Here is an 18,792-nt window from a genome sequence, read left to right on the forward strand (position 1 = left end):
TGAAAATTCACTTCCGTTTCATGCAAAGCACCATGAAGTCATTCCTGCCCTTCAGGAGTACACGCCGTATTGCTTTTCTGTAAGTTGAAAAAAATAAGTTTGGGCTTTCTATCAAATAATAAACCTGAAGAAAACAAATTAACACTAAATTATGTATATAAAAACACAATATCTAAAATAAATTAAACCAGGATATTTTATATTAGTCAAAAATATTTTAATACGTCAACATAAATCAAATACATTTTCAGGAAATCGCATTAGTGTGATAATATGTAACATAGATTTGGTTAATACATATATATTTAAAGCATTTCTGTCTATAGTGAATTCTCTAAGGTCATGTGTGTCCAAAGCTGTGTTTGGAGTGCCGGATGAAAATGATCAAAAATCAACTCTGAACAAGCATGACCAATTATGGTCCACTGAAAATAAAACATAAAGGATATGTTAAAATGATTTTTGGCACAAGCTGTTAACTTTATTTAAGTTGTAAATGTGTTATTGTGTAAAATCTTCAATTGCTGTAAACTGACTTTCAACAAGCATGACAGACGGTAAAGATGTGATACAAACATTTAACTGTGCTGTGAACTCAGACAATGCCTGCACTTGGACATGTTGAAATTTGTGTTTGATCTTACTGTTAAAATCAACTTTTAATTCTTCTGTTACTGTTTTGTGAAACAGAATTACTATGATTATCAGAACTACTAATTCAACCGTGCCTCAAATATTAAGGTCTATTCTATATTCTCTGGCATACAGTTCACATGTTAAAAAACTTCCAAATACAATTTCAGTGGCTTTGCAGTGAAATTGTGCCCATTGAAACTAAACCAATGCATTTGAAACTTAACCAATGAATGTAATCAACCCAAACCCGTTGTACACCATCAACGTGTTGTCAACCTGTGGATAGTTGAGGATCTAAAACATTATTGTAACTTCACCACATTAGTTTCACAGTCAAAACACACATCTAAAATAAGTAAATGTAGTGTTATTGGAAACCTGAGAAAGAAAGATGTGTTGGAATGCTACAAGGTAGGTAAAGTCATTTGGTGATATCATCTGTACCTTGCAAAAACAAACAAAAGGCTACACACAATCGACAAATGCATGAAGGTCGCTGCAGATTTTCAGTTGCTCAGAGTAGCAGAAGGCCGTCATAGGCATTACACCTCTCAGTTTAGATAACCTCCAAATAAAACATCTCTTAACTAAAGATCATCATTTTATCCCACATCATAAAAGCTGGGTGTCACCCCCTTGTGGAAGTGTCGTTTGGCTGTGCACTGTGACGTAACGCGGGTCCAGTTTGGGCACAAAACCCTGAAAGTCCCTGGAGGCCTGGGTGCCGAAAACATCCAACAGCTGCCGGTTCATCAGAGCAAACCTGCAGAGCACAAAACAGAAAGTTATATTTGTAAGAACACAATTGCACAGCAGCTTTAGCAATCTTGTATGTTCAGCATTTACTGCTCAGTGTAAAGCAGTGAATCAATGAACAAATCGGTCTGACCTGCCCTTAGTGAGACGCAGAAGAAACTTCCAGTATGTAGGTCGTAGGTTCTGGACCTCCATAACAGCCTATTGAAATAATGAGTACGTTATAGCCTCATGTATCACATATTAGATATTTATATTATCACATATGGGTCTGTTTTCTTGTTTTTGACTCACAGCTTGAAAACAGATGGCAGTTGAGATGGCGTAGAGGACTGTGTCCGCTTGTGGAAAGTAAGGGAAGTGGCCTGCCTCGATGCCCTTGAAGTACAAGGTCTGAGGAGAGAAAATGTATCACTCATGCCGTTAATAATAAACTCGACACAACAGATAAGCTGAAGACAAACACACAAATGTAGAGTGATGTGGCATGTTAACAACATGAATGTCATTGGAACATGTACAAGCTTTTCCCACTGCACACTGTAAGCAGAACTACCAAAGACATATTTGTTTAGTTGGGTTTTTTATTCAAACCTCGTCCGATCCCAAAGACGTATTTATGTGTCTTTTGGAGGCCAAAAAAAGGTGATGACACAACTGCATAATAGAGGCGCTCATGTCTAGTGTTTAGTAAAAAAGTGCTTTGCCCTATAGTAAAGGCTCCACAACAAACAGGAAGTGGAAAGTGAAAAGCATTAGGGGTGTAGCGTGCAGGAGGTTATGCATTGAAGGGAAATTTGGACGCATGTACACGCATGCAAATGCATGGTAAAAGATGAGAGTTTAATCTTTCTTTTCTGCATGCCTTAAAAATCTGTCAAAATCATCAAAAATGGTCGGTACTGAAAGGGATGTCTTGTGAAAAATGGCTGGGACTAAATGCGATGTGGTGTACGATCTGAGCACAAAAAGAGAGTAAACTAAGTGTATGTACAAGTAAATGTTGCAAAAAAAATAAATTGAAAGATTTCCTTTACCTCCACCAACTTAGAGAAGAGATACATGGATATTGACGTGCTCTTGTAGAAAAACATGGATAAGCCGGCAAGGGAGCCTAGCAAAGAAGAAAAACACTAGCTATGATAAAATCAGGACACAGTTTTTGTAATGCGACTCTGTCCTCGGCGTCAATTTACCAGCAACCAGAGCGTGCAGCTCATCGTCGATATCCCGCAACCAGCGAAGCAAGCAGCTTGTTCCCTGTGTGAAAAGAAAAGACACACATCTTACCCTGGAACGTACTACAGCAAAAATAAATTAATCCAAATACCTTGTAGATGCTGACAAAAGAGCCCAAAAAGGCGCCCAGCTGGAAGTTGTCTTTGTTGTAGAAGAGGGACGGGAGTCTTGAGGGTTTCGAGAAGAGTTGCCGGAACGCTGACGGCACTTTAAGGCAACACTGAATCAAGTAGCCAATGCTGAACATCCTCACAAAACCCTGAGCAAGAATAAATGAGCAGGAAATATAATACAATATGTCGTCATGTGAAAAATAAGTGAGTTTGGTGACTTACTTTAATGCAGTAGGAAATGCAGTTGTCCTGATGATGTTTACAACATCTGTGCCTTGGACCCCTTTTGCATCTGTATTATTACAGAAAAATATAAATAAATGCATAAATTAAATACAAAACCTACAATGTTTTCCATTACAAATGGATTAAAAAGCGCAGTCACATGTAATTACTGCACATAGTGAAGAAATTGTTATTTTTTTTAAAGGTCTTTCTGCACATGCCATTGAGTGCAATTGTGTTCGTGTACCCTCACATTGACTCCAGCAGTCCCTTAGTGTAGGCCAACAAAGATTTGCTCCTCCTTGACTCATGCCGCGTCACTGATCCATGTGAAGCGCCCAACTCTGCTGTGGCTTGCCCCTCTCGAGGCCTTGTGCCAACAGGCTCAGCTGTAACAGAGTGAGATGGGATCTCTTCTTTGCCGATGATGAACCTACAGCAGAAGAAAAAGCATGTCATATATATGTAGCCGAGTCTGGTAGAGCCTGTAACAAACCAGAAGCAGAGTCACTTACTTCAGTGCCGAGAATGCAAAGCCTTTAAGACCATCTTTACTCCTGCAGGATGACACAACATGTCACTTCAATAACCATCTTGATCTATCTGAAGACATTTCGTACAATCACGAGGACGAGCCCACCTGAAGAGGAACATGTAGAGCGATGCCGTTATACAGAACAGGAGCACCTAAAGGGAACAAAAGGGGAAAGCAGGTGGAAGAATGTCGGGAAACATGCTGAGGCAACAAATTATCTTACCTCGCCATGTTTGATAGGTTTAATGATGCCTCGTGTCACTGCCATGCGGAACAGGGTCTCGGTGGCCTGCCAACAGACCAGTGACACCATATTTAGCAGAACTACAAAATGAAATCATGCACAAATACAGAAGAATGGTGCAGTTACATTCACAAGCATTTGTACAGATAAAAGACCTGGCACTCCCTGCAGTTGTGTATGAAAGCATTGTTTTGTGAACAGCCACAGCACTTACAAGGTTTGTCATGTATATTGTGAGAAGTCCTCTCCTGCACAAAGGGGAATATGTCAAGACAGATTAAGACATAGACAATTACCACTGCAAAGGAGGGTGTGATATTGTGGTAACAGTATTAAGAAAAGAAGCAGAAATCTCACCTGCTCTTACGCTCCAGGAGGATGGCAATATAGGAGGCGGGCAATGCTGAGCCAAACCCAATAGACCATGAATAAAACCCTCCCAGTAGTTTCCTTCAATGGAAATACATTCAATTGGAACATCACATTTTTGCAAAAACATGACTTATACTCATAGACCCGATATTTGCATGAAAGACTGGACTGTTCAGGTTTTCTTACTAGCAGGATTCATGAGCTCTAACAAATAAACAAGGCACAGCCACCTTGTTTCAGGTGGGTCCATGACCATCAACAATCATCACGTTGACACCACGAGAGAGCCAACCATTCCTGTCTGGACTTGCCTCCTCTTTTAGAGGATATATAAGATTTGATATTGCACCAAGCTCTCAGACTAAAGCTGTCATATCTGTGTCCGACAGCGGTCTTTGAACATGAACCAATGAAGCCGGAGAAGTGAAATGTCTTCTAAGACAAGCTGAACAGTCCAGTTGCGATGAATTAAATGCCCTTAGAATACAATGAACTGGATGGATGAGAATATTCACAATCATGAAACCCATCAATTATTTTCTTACGTCACACGTCACCTGCAATTGCTGTTTGTTTGTTGTCAGGGACGTGTTTTAAGCCGATTTGTTCATTTTGTTAAAGCTACTGTGAAGTTTCAACAAGTTGTGGTTGTAAATAGAGGGGAGAATGAACTCAATTTCCAGGACTACAACAAATCTATTGGATATTCATAAGTGGTCACACTTGTGATTTAATAAACTCTCCGTGCAGCATGACTTTGTAGATTTCTTTCTTGAATAAGGAAACAAAAGTGACAAGAAAAATGTGCAATCGTCAGGTGATAAGCGGCACATATGAAACTGACCGTAGAACGCAGAAGAAGAATATGTAGAGGGCTGCATTGGCCGTGAGGAAAGAGGTAGACTGTAAGATCTCAGGGAGAAGCCTTTTTAAGTAGTAATCCTTCTTCCTTCTCCTAAGAATAGCAGCTATCTGTGGGTGAAAGAGATGACTGTCAGTACAAAGCCATGGATTGGACCTGAGTCGAGAAATGTTTAGGGTTTCTCTACGTATATATAACCCTTGGCTGTGATCATAATCTGTGCATGGCTAATTGTACGGTAGAGACTATTTACACATGCAAATGACACTGTAGACATCTTAAAACTGGATTTGTAAGGCAAACTTCAACGGTTGCTTCTAATTAACATAACTTGTCTCAGCGTGTAGTTTAGCACACAAATTAAGACACGAAGCTACATTTGATCACATTTACTGAACACCTCCACGAACCCAGAGTTTAGAACAATTCCCACAACTAGTTCAACTCGGCTAACGAGTCTAGAATTAGCATTAGCTTCTAGGTCAAAACGTCAAAACGTAACCTACCAAGTAAAGAGGGGCGTATATTTTGAAGGAGACTTCCAGCGCCCCTCTGGTTATGTCGGCCGTGGACTGCATACACGACGGGCTCCAAGTGTGGCCGATTTCATAGCAGTTGTACGTTAGCTTGCTAAGGGCAGCCATGGCTGTCTGCTGCTGAGTGACAGCCAAGTGAAGCAAGGACACATGACCTGAAAAGGACTGTCTATTCAATATGTACTTCCGTAGTACGCCCTGTGCTTGTTTGGCTGCCATTATGGTCAGCAGAATCCAGAGACATCGCATTGTAACATGTAATACTGCTGCTCATATACATTGCTTATTACATTTATTGTGTTCAGTAAATAACATCCCGCCTTTTCATCAAAGTGCACGCACAGCAGCTAATTTTATTTTATACTCAGCTCAGAGCTAGCGAATACATTGTACACTTTATGCTGACCATCATGGCGGACCTTCTGCTACATCTCGTACTATATTCTGTTCCATTCGTTTTTAGCAGTCTTCCTGAATCTCCTTCTCCTTGAAATGAAGTGGGTCGAGCCCGCAGCTACGTCCTCGCTCACGATGCTCTGCAGCTTTTGAGTGACGTCAAGTGAAGACATTACATTACAGGTAATACAGGTAAGAAAATGCAGTCACATTTGCAAATGCTACAATAAAACGGAGAACACAAAGTATGACACTAAACTGAACTAATCCAGAGTAGCCAGTAATTCTTATGAGGTGCACTTGTAATTGAAAAAGGGATACAAAAATTGCATTCTCTCAGGATGTGAAGTGGGTGTCGTAGTGATGCCAAGAAACAAAAATCGATGACTAGACCATATTCACATAAACACAGGACAATTACATCTAATCTACTATGAGCCGTTTATGTATAACGACTCCAATCAGTCGGACTACAGCAATTTCAATGCATACATGTGGCCAGCAGGTGTCAGCATTACGTGTTGCACCATTGGCCACGATATTATATTATACACCTAGTTAATGTGATCCCATGCAATAACTGTACTAATTTAGCAATATATATATATATTATTATGGTTGTAGTTTTGTACATTGATTCATACAAAATAATAAATATGAAGGAAAAGTTGATTGGGCTTATTCATCATCATCACAAGTGGAAATAAGATAACTCATGACAGTGCACTTCCATGTACTGTAATTGGCTCAATTACTTTTGATTTCCCAGTCGTGTCATAATCTCAAAATTGCCATATTTATCGCGAGAAAATTGGGTGTTTTTGAAAGCATGATTCCAGGGAGGCGGTCTCTGCTTTCCTGTTTCAATGGGCTGACTGTCTTCCTTTTGCGCGTATTCTAGTGACCTGTTGCTCACACAGTGCGGTGTGCGCTCTTCTACAGCAGCGGTCCGTGGAGTTCTTTCTTTCTTTGGGGTCTCCCATCCCCTCCCTCAGGCAGCCGTGTGACCATGGCGGGGATGTGTAGTGTCCTGATGCTGGCTTGTTTGTTGTTTGTCTTCAGCTTGTCCGTGGAGGGTCAGTGGGGCCGAGAAAGGGTTTATTATGTGGCAATCATCGAGGACGTGTGGAATTATGCTCCAAGTGGAAAAAACCTGCTCAACAACGTGGACATCGCAAATGATGAGTAAGTAAACGTCAGAATGAACGAAGATCCAGAAATATGTACAGGCTATTCGAGCATGAAGTTGTTATTAGTTAGTTGTATTAGTTTAGTACTCTAACTAGTAAACTATTTGTTTTCTCTTAGAATCAGGTCCCAAGTGGAGGTCTTTTGTTGTATATAGCCTGAGGATGCATACTCTTAAATGGGACAGGAGTGACTCCGAATCTGTTTGTCACTGCCTGAACTCTTTACCCACTCATTTCTGTAACATTGACTATAATAAAACACTCACACTTGCAGCAATATAACACATTTCCTCATATAGCAGCAAAGGGCATTCATTTACTCCTCTTCGGAGAGTACAAGGTGACTACTTGGGACAATATGTTTATTGGGGGAAACATTACTGTTTTCCTACAAATACATTTCCTGCCAAGAGCATTCATTTATTTAACTGCAAAGAATACAAGATGGCTAAAGCGTTTACTTTTATAAAGCTTTGTCCAAGTGTGTTTACTTAACCACAGAGGGAGTCAGGCACTTGTCTGGGTAAAGTGTTGACTGTCTTGGTGCAAATGCATTTCCTCATACATACAATGGCTGATTGTTATTGAGCTGAAGATTATTTGGGGAAAGTCAAATGGAAGCATACCCTGACTTTGTACAAATGCATTTTCTCATATAAAGGCCGATGGCATTTACTATATACTTAGCCACAAATAATACAAGCTGCCTATTAAGGGGAAGGTAATTACTGTCTTTGCACAAATGGACTTCCTCATATAATGGCTGAGGGTGTTTGTTTACTTAACTACAAAGGGTGCTGGACTGCTAATAGGTAAGGCATTTACTGCTTTTGCGGCCTTGGGCATTCAATTAGTGTCAAGTGACAATTAGGGTAAGGTGTTTACTGTTTACTAAATGCATGTCTCCACCAAGTGGATGGGGGCATTTAATTTACCCAACCTCAGAGAATACCAGGCATCTATTGTGGTTATGAATTGATTTTATACAAATGCATGTCCTCATGTAGTCACTAAGTGTCAACTACAGAGAGTACCAGGTGGGTATCTAGGGCAAAGCATTTGTTAAAGGAGAGGCCTTTATTGGATTTGCACAAATGCATTTCCTTATACAGTGGTCACGGTGTTTATTTTACTCAACTGCAGAGAGCAGGAGGTATCCATTAGGGGCAAAGCATTATTAAAGGTGAGGTTTTTATGGATGGGCGGGGTCTTTTTGTGCAGAAGCCAGCGACAACTGCACCACTGGACTTCAGTTGTATCCCCATAAGCTATTTTAACCCAAATATGCTTTGGTCTCTCAACATATTTTTGGATACAGTGTTGCAAGCATCTTGTTGACCTCTGGGCAACATTATCAGTTCTTTTGCCAGTCTAGTAGGAAAGCTTTGTGACTCATTTCCTCTTGTCGAGCCATAGTGTGTGACTGACAACAAATGAAGATGGATCACAACCTTTGAATTTAATCATATTGATGGCAAACAACTCTGACTTCACATGTGTTATTCAATGCAGACATTTTTCAATAGATCCTGATGACTAATTGCACTTACACTCATACAAAACTTAGATAATACATAAACACACATACTCATATACACTAGCAGTCAAACTTTTGACTGGTGCTCAATCACAGTTACACAATCACACTTCCCATATTTGACGTCATGGACTTCTTTCTTTAGCTGCAATCACGTCTTTTCTTTAATCGCTTCAAGACTCAATTCATCGATTAATCACATTTAGTCCTGTCACAATAACAACTTTTGCTGGATGATAATTGTCCAACAAATTATTGTAATTGACAACATTTATTAAGACCATTTTTTTGTTATTTATTTAGCATAAAAATGCAAGTACATCATATCAAAAGCAATAAACTTTAATTTCTCGAGAGTATTTATGTCAAATAAAATTGCAGGTGTAATTGTAATAGCTTTGTTTCTTTTCTATTGTGGCCAAAGCAGTTATTAATTGGATTTATACAAATGTATATGTCCTCATGTACTTCAAAAAAGCTATTTTTATTACCACCTTTGTGTGAATGAGCGGTCCGCTGGGGAAATATGCTCATCGCACCATGAGCGAGCAGTCCTGGCACAGTGAGGGGAAACTACTGATGTTGCTACAGAGCCGAATGTCCAACTACCAACATGAAATTAACTGGAGTGAACTCTCCATCCTGTGTGGACTGACTTGATTTTTTTTAATTGTTCGATTTATCATAACAGGCATAATTACACTGAATGAAACCAAACAATTATTCTCCAAATGTAAAATGATCTTCTTATTTTATTTTTTTATTTGATCCATTGCAGGCATGCGTCAATATTTCTACAGAGAGGACCCCAGCGCATCGGCAGAGAATACAAAAAGGCCATGTTCCGACAATACACAGATGCCACATACAAAACACAAGCCAGCCGACCACCCTGGTTGGGCTTTCTGGGGCCGATACTGCGAGCAGAGGTTGGCGAAGTTATCGTGGTCCACCTGAAAAACCTTGCATCCAGGAACTACTCGATGCATCCCCATGGAGTTTTTTATAAGAAGAACATGGAGGGTAACTGTTCAGTTATTGGAATTCTTACTGGAAGGTACATTAGATTGACAAAAGTACATATGAAAAGTACCTGCCTTTACACACATATGAACTTAAGTTTCATCTCATTCTTAATCTAAATGGTAAATGTGCTTTTACCTGTACAGCTATTGGAACACCTGAATTGAATTATTTGAATGGGATGTAGTGTATCTCTGAAAGGATTTTGAAGCCTTTTGTTATGTAACAGGCCCCCCATCCCCCACTCAGTGGGAGAAGAGCCTTGTCTTTGGAATGTTGCTAACTAAGAATGTGTTTTCCTGGATAAGAAAAAGGAAGAATAGCAGTGTAGTACCAAACCTTATCAGTGGATTGAGATTTTGATGTTGCGTTCCTTTGTATTGCTGCAACAGATACATTTTTGGTCAGGAGAGGAAGGAATTTGAGGATGTGGGAGGACACTAAGTTCTAATAAAAGCAGCAAATTCAGAAAAATACTGCCTACCTAGAACTTTCCAACTTTTATTTTATCATAAAAAATGTAGTATACATTACACATACATTAATTTCAATACAATGCATGTTTATTTTTATTTTTTTTTACTCCTAATAATATGTTCAGTAAACCCACTTTTAATTTAAATATATTCTTCTGCCTCACAGGAGCGCTTTATCCAGACGGGACATCTGGTAAGCTAAAGCAGGATGACTCCGTACCACCAGGGGGCAGCTACACATACCAGTGGGAGGTCAGACCTGAATTTGCCCCCACTGATGATGACCCCAACTGTTTGACTTGGGTCTACCACTCTCACTTGGACGCCCCCAGGGACATTGCCTCAGGACTTATAGGGGCCTTGCTTACGTGTAAGAAAGGTATATGGACCGTATGTTATGACTTACATGCGGTATATGGTATTTGAGGAAAATGGTGGACACAGCAGATACTGACTGGTTTTTGGACCCCACCGCGCCATCCCTAATACAGTTCATTCATTCATTTTCTACTGCTTATCCTCACAACGGTCGCGGGGGCGCTGGAGCCTATCCCAGCTGTCTTCGGTCAAGAGGCGGGGTACACCTTGGACTGGTCACCAGCCAATCACAAGGCATATGTAGACAACCATTCACGCTCACATTCATACCTATGGACAATTTGCCAATTAACCTAGCATGTTTTTGGAATGTGGGAGGAAACCGGAGTACCCGGAGAAAACCCACGCATTCACGGGAAGAACATGCAAACGCCACATAGAGATGGCCGAAGGTGGAATTGAACTCGGCTGTGAGTTGTGAGGCCTGTGTGCTAACCACTCGTCCGCTGTGCAGCCCCCCTAAACAGTTAAAGTACACATTTTGGAGTGGCCTTTTATTGTGGCCAACCTAAGGTACACCTGTACAATAACCCACACCTGTGACTAGGGATGTCCGATATTGTCTATTTTTCCAAAAAGTGTTCCTAAATATGGCTTCAACATGGTCATGTCTCATCTTTCACTCTGCAGGAATCCTGAATGATGTTAGTGAAGGGGACACAGCTCGCAACGACGTGAACCAGGATGTCTTCCTGATGTTTAACATAGTGGATGAGAACCTGAGCTGGTACCTTGAGGATAACATTAAGACCTACACGGATCTACCCTCGGTTATCGAGGATGAAGATTTTGAGGAGTCAAACTTGATGCATGGTAAACACGGAAGATCGTTTTCAACTCCTGCTTCCTTCTAACCTGTGCTTGTCCTCCCCTGTGTGATAGCCATCAATGGCTACATGTTTGGTAACCTGCCCGGAGTTGAGCTATGCCAGAACAGTGCAGTGGCTTGGCATTTGTTTGGCATGGGTAACGAGGTGGATATTCACTCAGCCTTTTTCCATGGGAATACCTTACTGGACCGCGGCCATCGAACAGATGTCCTCAGCCTTTTTCCGGCCACTTTTGCTACAGCTGAGATGGTCCCGACTGCGAGGGGCAAGTGGCTGGTGACATGCCAAGTTAATGACCACCTACAGGGTAGGGTACCTGACTTTTAACTCCTCTCCACATCTGAGCCTGTACTGTAAACACGTAGAGACTTGCTATTTATCTTGAAAGTCTGTTCAAAGTCCCTCCAACCGGGAAGTGATTGAGACAGTCACCATTTTCTTGTATCATACCTACTTTTCCATAAGTTCATTTTATATTATCTGTGAAATTAAGAAAACTGAATTGTTTTTTTTGTAGCAACGCAATAAATCAAAAGATGTTTGTGTCCTTTCCTTGCAGCCGGGATGCAGGCCTTTTATCAAGTGAATTCCTGCAGCAATGACGTCAGCTCCACAGCAGTGAGCGGTGTTGTCAGGAATTACTACGTGGCAGCAGAGGAAGTGCTGTGGGACTATGCTCCTTCACAACGAGATCTTATCCGAAATGTTTCCCTGACTGCGCCTGACAGGTATGTTTCCCATATAGGAGAGGACAACTCATTAACCCAGTATAAGATACCTTTCAAAATGCAAACTAATTACACCGCATCCACTTTTTCCTTCATTCCCCGTTTCCAGTCCATCAGAGACATTTTTTGGTCAAGATGGCGGTCGGATTGGTGGTCGTTATTTGAAGGTGTTATACAGAGAGTACACTGATGATACTTTCAGGACTCAAAAAACACGGCAGTCAGATTCTATCCACCTGGGAATCTTAGGTGAGGCGTATCAGTTCCGTAAAGTTTAAATTCAATTGACATTTTTCCCCATTTTGTCTTCTACTCACACCCGTCTGTGTATGTCCTGTATGTCTTCAGGTCCGATCCTGAGAGCGGAGGAGGGAGACACCGTCAGAGTGATTTTCAAGAACAACGCTCCCGGAAACTATAGTATTCAGCCTCATGGCCTTCACTATGAAAAACGCTTCCAGGGAAGCAACTATGACGATGGTGAGAACCATAAAAAGCAACAATGTGCTTACCTGGTGTTACAACTGCAGTTCTTTCCGTGCATAAGGTGTTGATAAACCTGGAGCCTCCGTCGCTCCGGGGAAAACCTTTACCTACACCTGGCAGGTCCTGGAAGGTCCGTCGTCCTCAGATTCTCCATGTATCCCTTACTTGTACTACTCTGCAACGGAGCCTGTGGAGGACACCAACTCGGGATTAATTGGACCTCTGCTTGTGTGTGCCAAAGGAACGCTGGGAGATAACGGAACTCAGGTTACTTATTGTGAAATAATGCTCTCTCATGGGAAAATGTAGTAGTTTTCTCTTTAAATATTATGACATGGTAACATCAGGTACATCTGCACAATGTAATGAAGCCATATAAAGTCATATAAGGATTTTGGGCACTAGGTTTTTGCAGCAGGTCCTTCAAATTTTTTTTCTTCTTTATTTCGAACATGAAAAACATCCAAAGCACAACAAACCAACCAAAATCAATACAAAAGAAAAATACCTATTATATATAAACGTACACATGTTCGAAAGGTAGTGGGAAGAAGTCAAGACTTATCTAGTCCCACCCCCCCAACCACCCAGATTCCAACCTCATCCCAACAAAACATATATTATTCCTTGTCTACCAGAATGAAAACCCCACATCCAACCACCCTCACCCAGCTTGAGGCATCCAACTACATGCCAAGAGCAACCGGTTCATTACTAGTCATCGTATCGTACATTGTCCAGTACAAAAGAAAGAAAGAAACCAGTCCAACTAAACGGTCACCACACCAGTCATCACAAGCTACCATGGATATAAAAAAAACACAAATTTTATGGTATTGTTTCAGTGAGATTGAAAAATAAAAGTATGTGAGAGAAAAAAAGAAAAATATTCTTTAAAATACCTCAAATTAAATAATCACACTTGAGTCTTACTACTTCCCAATTGTCACTGCTATCCCAACTACAGTGTTTTTTACTTCCACTTCCTTTATTCTTTTATTTTTTTTATTTATTAATTTATTTTATTATATTTATCATTCCTTCCTCTTTCCCCTACCTACATAGTGTCATGCATTAAAAAGCCAAAAAAAATTATTGTCAATGTTTGCACTTCATTGACAGAAGGGTGTGGACAAGGAGTTCTTTCTTCTGTTTTCTGTCATGGATGAAAACCTCAGCTGGTATTTTGAGAAGAACATTGTGATGTTTGGCAGCAAGGACACAAATATGTTCGATGAAGACTTCCAAGAGAGCAATAAGATGCATGGTATGAAATTTACTGAACTCCTTTGATGTTCATACTTACTTATGAGAGATGTCATTTTTATCTCCACAGCCGTAAATGGTTACATGTACGGGAACCTTCCAGGATTGGATATGTGTGCTGGAGATAAAGTCATGTGGTACACATTTGGTCTCGGAACTGAGGTGGACATGCACAGTGTTTACTTCAAAGGGAACACCTTTAAAAAGCAAGGCACCACACGTGACACCATCAGCCTCTTCCCTCACACCACTGCTACTGTGGAAATGGAGCCAAACACTCCTGGTCAGTCATGTTACATGTGGACAACACATCCTGTTTTGTGAGGGGTCACTATGTTTGACATGCAGATATGTTATCAACATTCCTGTTGAAGGAAGGAAATGGTTTGACATTTCAAGTATGGAAGGTATTTTATCCTATATTTATTTAAATCTGTATTTTACAGATTCAATGGAATCATCCTAGCACAGTTAAAAGAGATGCTATTCACTAGAAATTGCCTTAGACATTTTATGTATAGCTATAAGTTAGAGTCAACTGAGCAGTTTTCTACACAGAACCCAGACATCTTCTTCTTCTCTCTATTCTGACAGACACTTACGAGGTGAGCTGCAGGGTAACAGACCACTTCTCAGCCGGAATGAGGCAACAGTACAGGGTGACGTCCTGCCCAGGTCGCCAAGTGAAGAGCACGCATACAGCGCCTACTAAAACTGTTGAGTATTTTATCGCCGCTGAAGAAATAGAGTGGGACTACTCACCTGACAGGGAGTGGGAGCTGGAGAAACATGGCAGCACATTAGAGGACAGGTATGCGGGGCCTGGGATTTGGGAGAAAATTGATAGTTTGTTGTAAATAGAGAGAAAAGCTATAATTTTTTTTCAAGTCCAGGCAATATATTTGTGGAGAAAGGACAGAACAAAATTGGATCCCGCTACACGAAGGCAGTGTATCGAGAATACTCTGATGACACCTTCAGACTTCAGAAGAGAAGGAATGGCAGCCAACAGCACTTGGGAATTTTGGGTAATTATTAAGTGTGAACTGCTCATAGGTCAAAACTATGATTATGTGATTTAGAATAATCAGTGTACAGCTTGGAAGGCAGTACTATCTTAAAAATAGCTATGATTGTCGAAACAGCTGACAATACAAGTGATGATGTCTCACAATAATTTCTATGCCGCTTATCCTCACTAGGGTTGCGGGGGTGCTCGAGCCTATCCCAGCTGACTTCGGGCGAGATATGGGGTACACTCTGGACTGGTTACCAGCCAATCACAGGCCACATATAGACAAACAATCATTCATACCTATGGCCAGTTAACCTAACATGCATGTTTTTGGAATGTGGGAGGAAACCCACCCATGCACGTGGGAAAACATGCAAACTCCACACAGAGATGCCCAAGCGGAAATTCGACCCCAGATCACCTGGATCTGTGTGGCCAACATGCTAACCACTCTTCCACCGTGAGGCCTTAAATCATGTTCAAAGTGTGAATATTTATTGTGAGTACAATTGTTATCTAGCACTGCCTTATCATCTTGGGTGTGGAATTCACCATAACTGCACAGATAATCATAGTCAACGATAATGGATTCTTCTTCCACTCCTCTATCACTGGTGGATCATTTTGGATGTGCGTTTGGACTCCTTATCACGATTGAAACTGCCAAGCAGCCCAGTTAAGGGATGGAATCGTGCTTTGCTTTCATGTGTCACAGTACCGCAGCTCCCCTGTACCATCAGAACTCATGCAGTCAAGACATAATTATCTTGGTGCTCACTTGTGTTGCCAGCTATTTTGGCACTAGTGGATGTGTGTATCCACTCATTCTCAGTGGAGAGTAAATCTAAACTGCCATGCAAGCTGTACACCAACAACTAAAGCATATCCATGTTTCATGTCAACATTGTTGTATTTTGAGAAGACATACTTTGCTGAAATAATGTATGTATGTGCTAAGCCCCTCGGGTGCCATTTTTACTGTTTTAATAGGCAAGTTTGACATTTTTTCCCACATGCAGGTCCAGTCATCAAGGCGGAGGTGGGAGAGCAGATCATAATCACATTTAAGAACAAAGCCAGCTATCCATATGCCATTTCTGCACATGGTGTTAAAGCCAGTGGCGCTTCAATTGCTGTGGACCCTGGTAAGAATGCAAGTTAAACTTAACGTAGAACATATAAGACTTTGAGTGTTTGTGCTAACAGGCTATGTGACGATGGTGCAGTGGGATGTACCTGAAAGCTCTGGACCAGGGGAGTCGGACCCAAACTGCATTTCCTATGCCTACTACTCAGACATTGATTTCATCAGGGTAGACGCTGCCTACATACAGTAATACATGGAAGCACACTGTTTATAATGTGTCATAACGGTGGTAATTGTTCAATTACCTGTCACACAGGATTTGAAATACAGTATACGAACAAAAAATTGGGATATAGTGCCAAATTAATTGCTTGTGTATCTTCAGGATGTGTACAGCGGTCTTCTGGGCCCGCTGGTGGTCTGCAGGCGTGGGACTCTGAGGGGCGAGGGGCCCAACCGACAGAGGGTCGACGTTGAGAAGGAGTTCGCTCTGCTTTTTATGGTGCATGATGAAAACCAGTCTCACTACCTGAAGGAGAACATAAAAAAATACATCGGGGAGAACCCTGACAACTTCATACCGGATGAAGACTTTGAGGAGAGCAACAAGATGCACGGTGAGACATGGAGAGAAGATGGTTCATTGTTTCCGGACCTGACCGTAAAGTATAATTCAATATTAATAAATTGAATATTTTTATAGTTACAGCATAGAAAACCTATTCATGTACAATTTTAACATTATTAGATTGCTTTTGAGATGAAATAACACCCCTATAGTCACGTTTACACTCATATTACCCAGTATATATGTGTTTCTATACGTTGCAGGGATCAATGGTAAATTATATGGTAACCTACATGGACTGGAGATGACCCAGGGCCAAAAGGTGGACTGGTACTTACTGGGGATGGGCAACGAAGTGGACATTCACACTGTACACTTCCACGCAGAGACTTTTACCTACAAGGTGAGTGACATACACGCAAAAAAAAAAAGTTGTGTAAATCGGCTTTTGTTTGTTTATGTTGTCAGTAAGATTAGCTGTTTTGTTTGTGACAGACTGACCGCGTGCACCGCGCCGACGTCTTTGACCTCTTTCCGGGGACTTTTCAAACAGTGGAGATGGTGGCTGGAAATCCAGGAACGTGGCTGCTGCACTGTCACGTGACCGACCATATCCATGCAGGCATGGAGACCACTTTTACCATCAAAGGTGCGTCAGTGTGTACATTCCGTGAGAGTTAGCACATACCACAGACAGATTTCGCTCACTGATGAACATTTGGCTCCTTTTCAGATCCAAAGATCTCTGCACATGGTAGGATTTGATCGATCTTATATATACACTCATTACTGTAGCAAAGTAAAAGCACAGTTAACAAAAGTTATTCAACTGTTGTTCCTGTAATTGCTGTCATTTGTCTTCCATACCACAGCACCAGCTACTGAAGGCTCCATAAGGATGCTGCTGCTCTTCCTCACATTTGGACTTTTGGCTGTACACTGATGGACTCCGGGGACCGTCAAACTACACTGGAAAAAAAAAAAGACGGGGGCAAATATATGAATAAATGTTTTCTTGCGTTGCATCACAATATATAAAAGATTGTACAATCGTGGCTGGACTTCAAATGTATGTAACTACTATAGAAACTTTTCTATGCTACACCCCGAATGTGAATGCTTTTGGTTTTGTATTATGTTGCACTACATTTAGCGTCATTTACTTGGCTGGTTTCGCACAGCGCTGCTGCACCAAATATTTGAATGTACTGTAAAATAAAGCTGCTTGCATAAGATATACGTACCTCCACAAGGTGGAGCTCATTTTCTGTTTTATAAGGCCTGCTTTTTGCTCACAGTACTGCACATGTAGAAATTCTATACACTGTATGTATATAACTGCAGTGTATGTCATTCTATATTATACTTGACAAAATTGGTTCATGTTATGAAAAGACATCATGTAATTTAATAATTGAAAAGTCTTTCGGGCTGCACGGCGGGCAAGTGGTTAGCGTACAGGCCACACAGCTAGGAATCAACCATTCACACTCACATTCATATCTATGGGGTCGCCAATTAACCTAGTGTGTTTTTGGAATGTGGGAGAAAACCGGAGTACCCGGGGAAAACCTACGCCTGCAATGCAAGATGGGGTGGAATTGAACTCAGGTGTCCTAGCTGTGAGGCCTGCACACTAACCGCTTGTCCGCCATGCAGCCTGCTATATGATATATTTAACTGAAATGACTGATCCTCATTTAAAAAAAGGAAAATCTTGAAAATGATCAGAAGTCACCAAACTACTGTACAAGGATGTCACATGATAGTAAAAAAAATATGTGTTTCATAAATCTTGTTTTTGTAATTAAACTCTGTTCATTCATGCAGTTGGATTAAGTGATGAAACATGTGATGAACATTATGCCACATCATTGTTAGTCTGATAGCTTCACTGACGATCACTCAGTGACTAATTAGCATGTTGATCATACATGAATTCTCCACGTCAGTGTTTTAAATATTTAAAAAAACATTAAATAGGGCAAACTAGTAAATCTGTGACATATTTCCTAGTGTTTTTTTTCCTCAGACGCAATAATCAATAAATTCCTGGTTCCAGTTTGGCCCATAGTCTCTTATCAGTTCTGGTATTGATCCAGACAGTCACCACTCATCCTTATCGAGTAGAATCCATTATGTGTTAAACGACATGTTGTTTTGGAGAGATTCATCATTTACATCCCTGCAGTTTAAACTTCCCCTTGCCACATGAACCAGTCTCATTATTCTAATTAGATATGTAAAGAAACTATTTAAATAAAATTTTTACACAACAAACAGTTCATTGTGTT

The 18,792-nt window shown here is 40.8% G+C and overlaps 2 protein-coding genes across 3 annotated transcripts; one reads left to right on the top strand and one right to left on the bottom strand.

Annotated features, from left to right (window-relative positions):
- Positions 1-193: 193 nt before the first annotated feature.
- tmem135 (transmembrane protein 135) lies at positions 194-5,672 on the bottom strand. The gene is made up of 15 exons (XM_058087054.1): positions 5,489-5,672; positions 4,965-5,092; positions 4,106-4,198; positions 3,963-3,996; positions 3,728-3,793; positions 3,610-3,656; positions 3,485-3,526; positions 3,223-3,402; positions 2,967-3,036; positions 2,723-2,890; positions 2,589-2,652; positions 2,430-2,506; positions 1,687-1,785; positions 1,526-1,593; positions 194-1,399 (listed from the first exon to the last, which is right to left on the bottom strand). Exons 1-15 carry the CDS (start codon positions 5,624-5,626, stop codon positions 1,249-1,251), a joined length of 1,425 nt encoding a protein of 474 aa, XP_057943037.1. The 5' UTR covers positions 5,627-5,672; the 3' UTR covers positions 194-1,248.
- A 1,127-nt stretch (positions 5,673-6,799) lies between these two features.
- On the top strand, positions 6,800-18,298 carry hephl1b (hephaestin-like 1b). Of its 2 annotated transcripts, none has more exons than XM_058087962.1 (20): positions 6,800-7,099; positions 9,420-9,664; positions 10,307-10,519; positions 11,149-11,331; positions 11,401-11,655; positions 11,908-12,076; positions 12,186-12,325; positions 12,425-12,556; positions 12,624-12,829; positions 13,688-13,829; positions 13,899-14,111; positions 14,423-14,639; positions 14,717-14,856; positions 15,863-15,988; positions 16,050-16,156; positions 16,316-16,547; positions 16,762-16,901; positions 16,994-17,147; positions 17,232-17,252; positions 17,371-18,298. In XM_058087962.1, the coding sequence occupies exons 1-20, from the start codon at positions 6,924-6,926 to the stop codon at positions 17,439-17,441; spliced, it is 3,282 nt and encodes a 1,093-aa protein (XP_057943945.1). In that variant the 5' UTR covers positions 6,800-6,923; the 3' UTR covers positions 17,442-18,298. The 2 variants fall into 2 exon arrangements, with proteins under 2 accessions (XP_057943945.1, XP_057943944.1); XM_058087961.1 differs by having other exon boundaries at positions 13,685-13,829; positions 17,371-18,293.
- The last annotated feature ends 494 nt before the right edge of the window (positions 18,299-18,792 follow it).

The sequence above is a fragment of the Doryrhamphus excisus genome, chromosome 11 (genome assembly GCF_030265055.1).
Source record: "Doryrhamphus excisus isolate RoL2022-K1 chromosome 11, RoL_Dexc_1.0, whole genome shotgun sequence".
In the NCBI taxonomy this organism is placed as follows: Eukaryota; Metazoa; Chordata; class Actinopteri; order Syngnathiformes; family Syngnathidae; genus Doryrhamphus; species Doryrhamphus excisus.

Excerpts from the sequence above, each read along its gene's own strand:
- tmem135 (XM_058087054.1), bottom strand. The coding sequence starts at position 5,626 with ATGGCTGCCCTTAGCAAGCTAACGTACAACTGCTATGAAATCGGCCAC. Across the intron at positions 3,657-3,727 it reads AACCTATCAAACATGGCGAG|GTGCTCCTGTTCTGTATAAC; the intron begins GTAAGATAATTT and ends TGTTCCCTTTAG. Across the intron at positions 3,527-3,609 it reads CTCTACATGTTCCTCTTCAG|GAGTAAAGATGGTCTTAAAG; the intron begins GTGGGCTCGTCC and ends GTCATCCTGCAG.
- hephl1b (XM_058087961.1), top strand. The coding sequence starts at position 6,924 with ATGGCGGGGATGTGTAGTGTCCTGATGCTGGCTTGTTTGTTGTTTGTC. Across the intron at positions 16,548-16,761 it reads GGAGAGCAACAAGATGCACG|GGATCAATGGTAAATTATAT; the intron begins GTGAGACATGGA and ends TATACGTTGCAG. Across the intron at positions 16,902-16,993 it reads CAGAGACTTTTACCTACAAG|ACTGACCGCGTGCACCGCGC; the intron begins GTGAGTGACATA and ends TGTTTGTGACAG.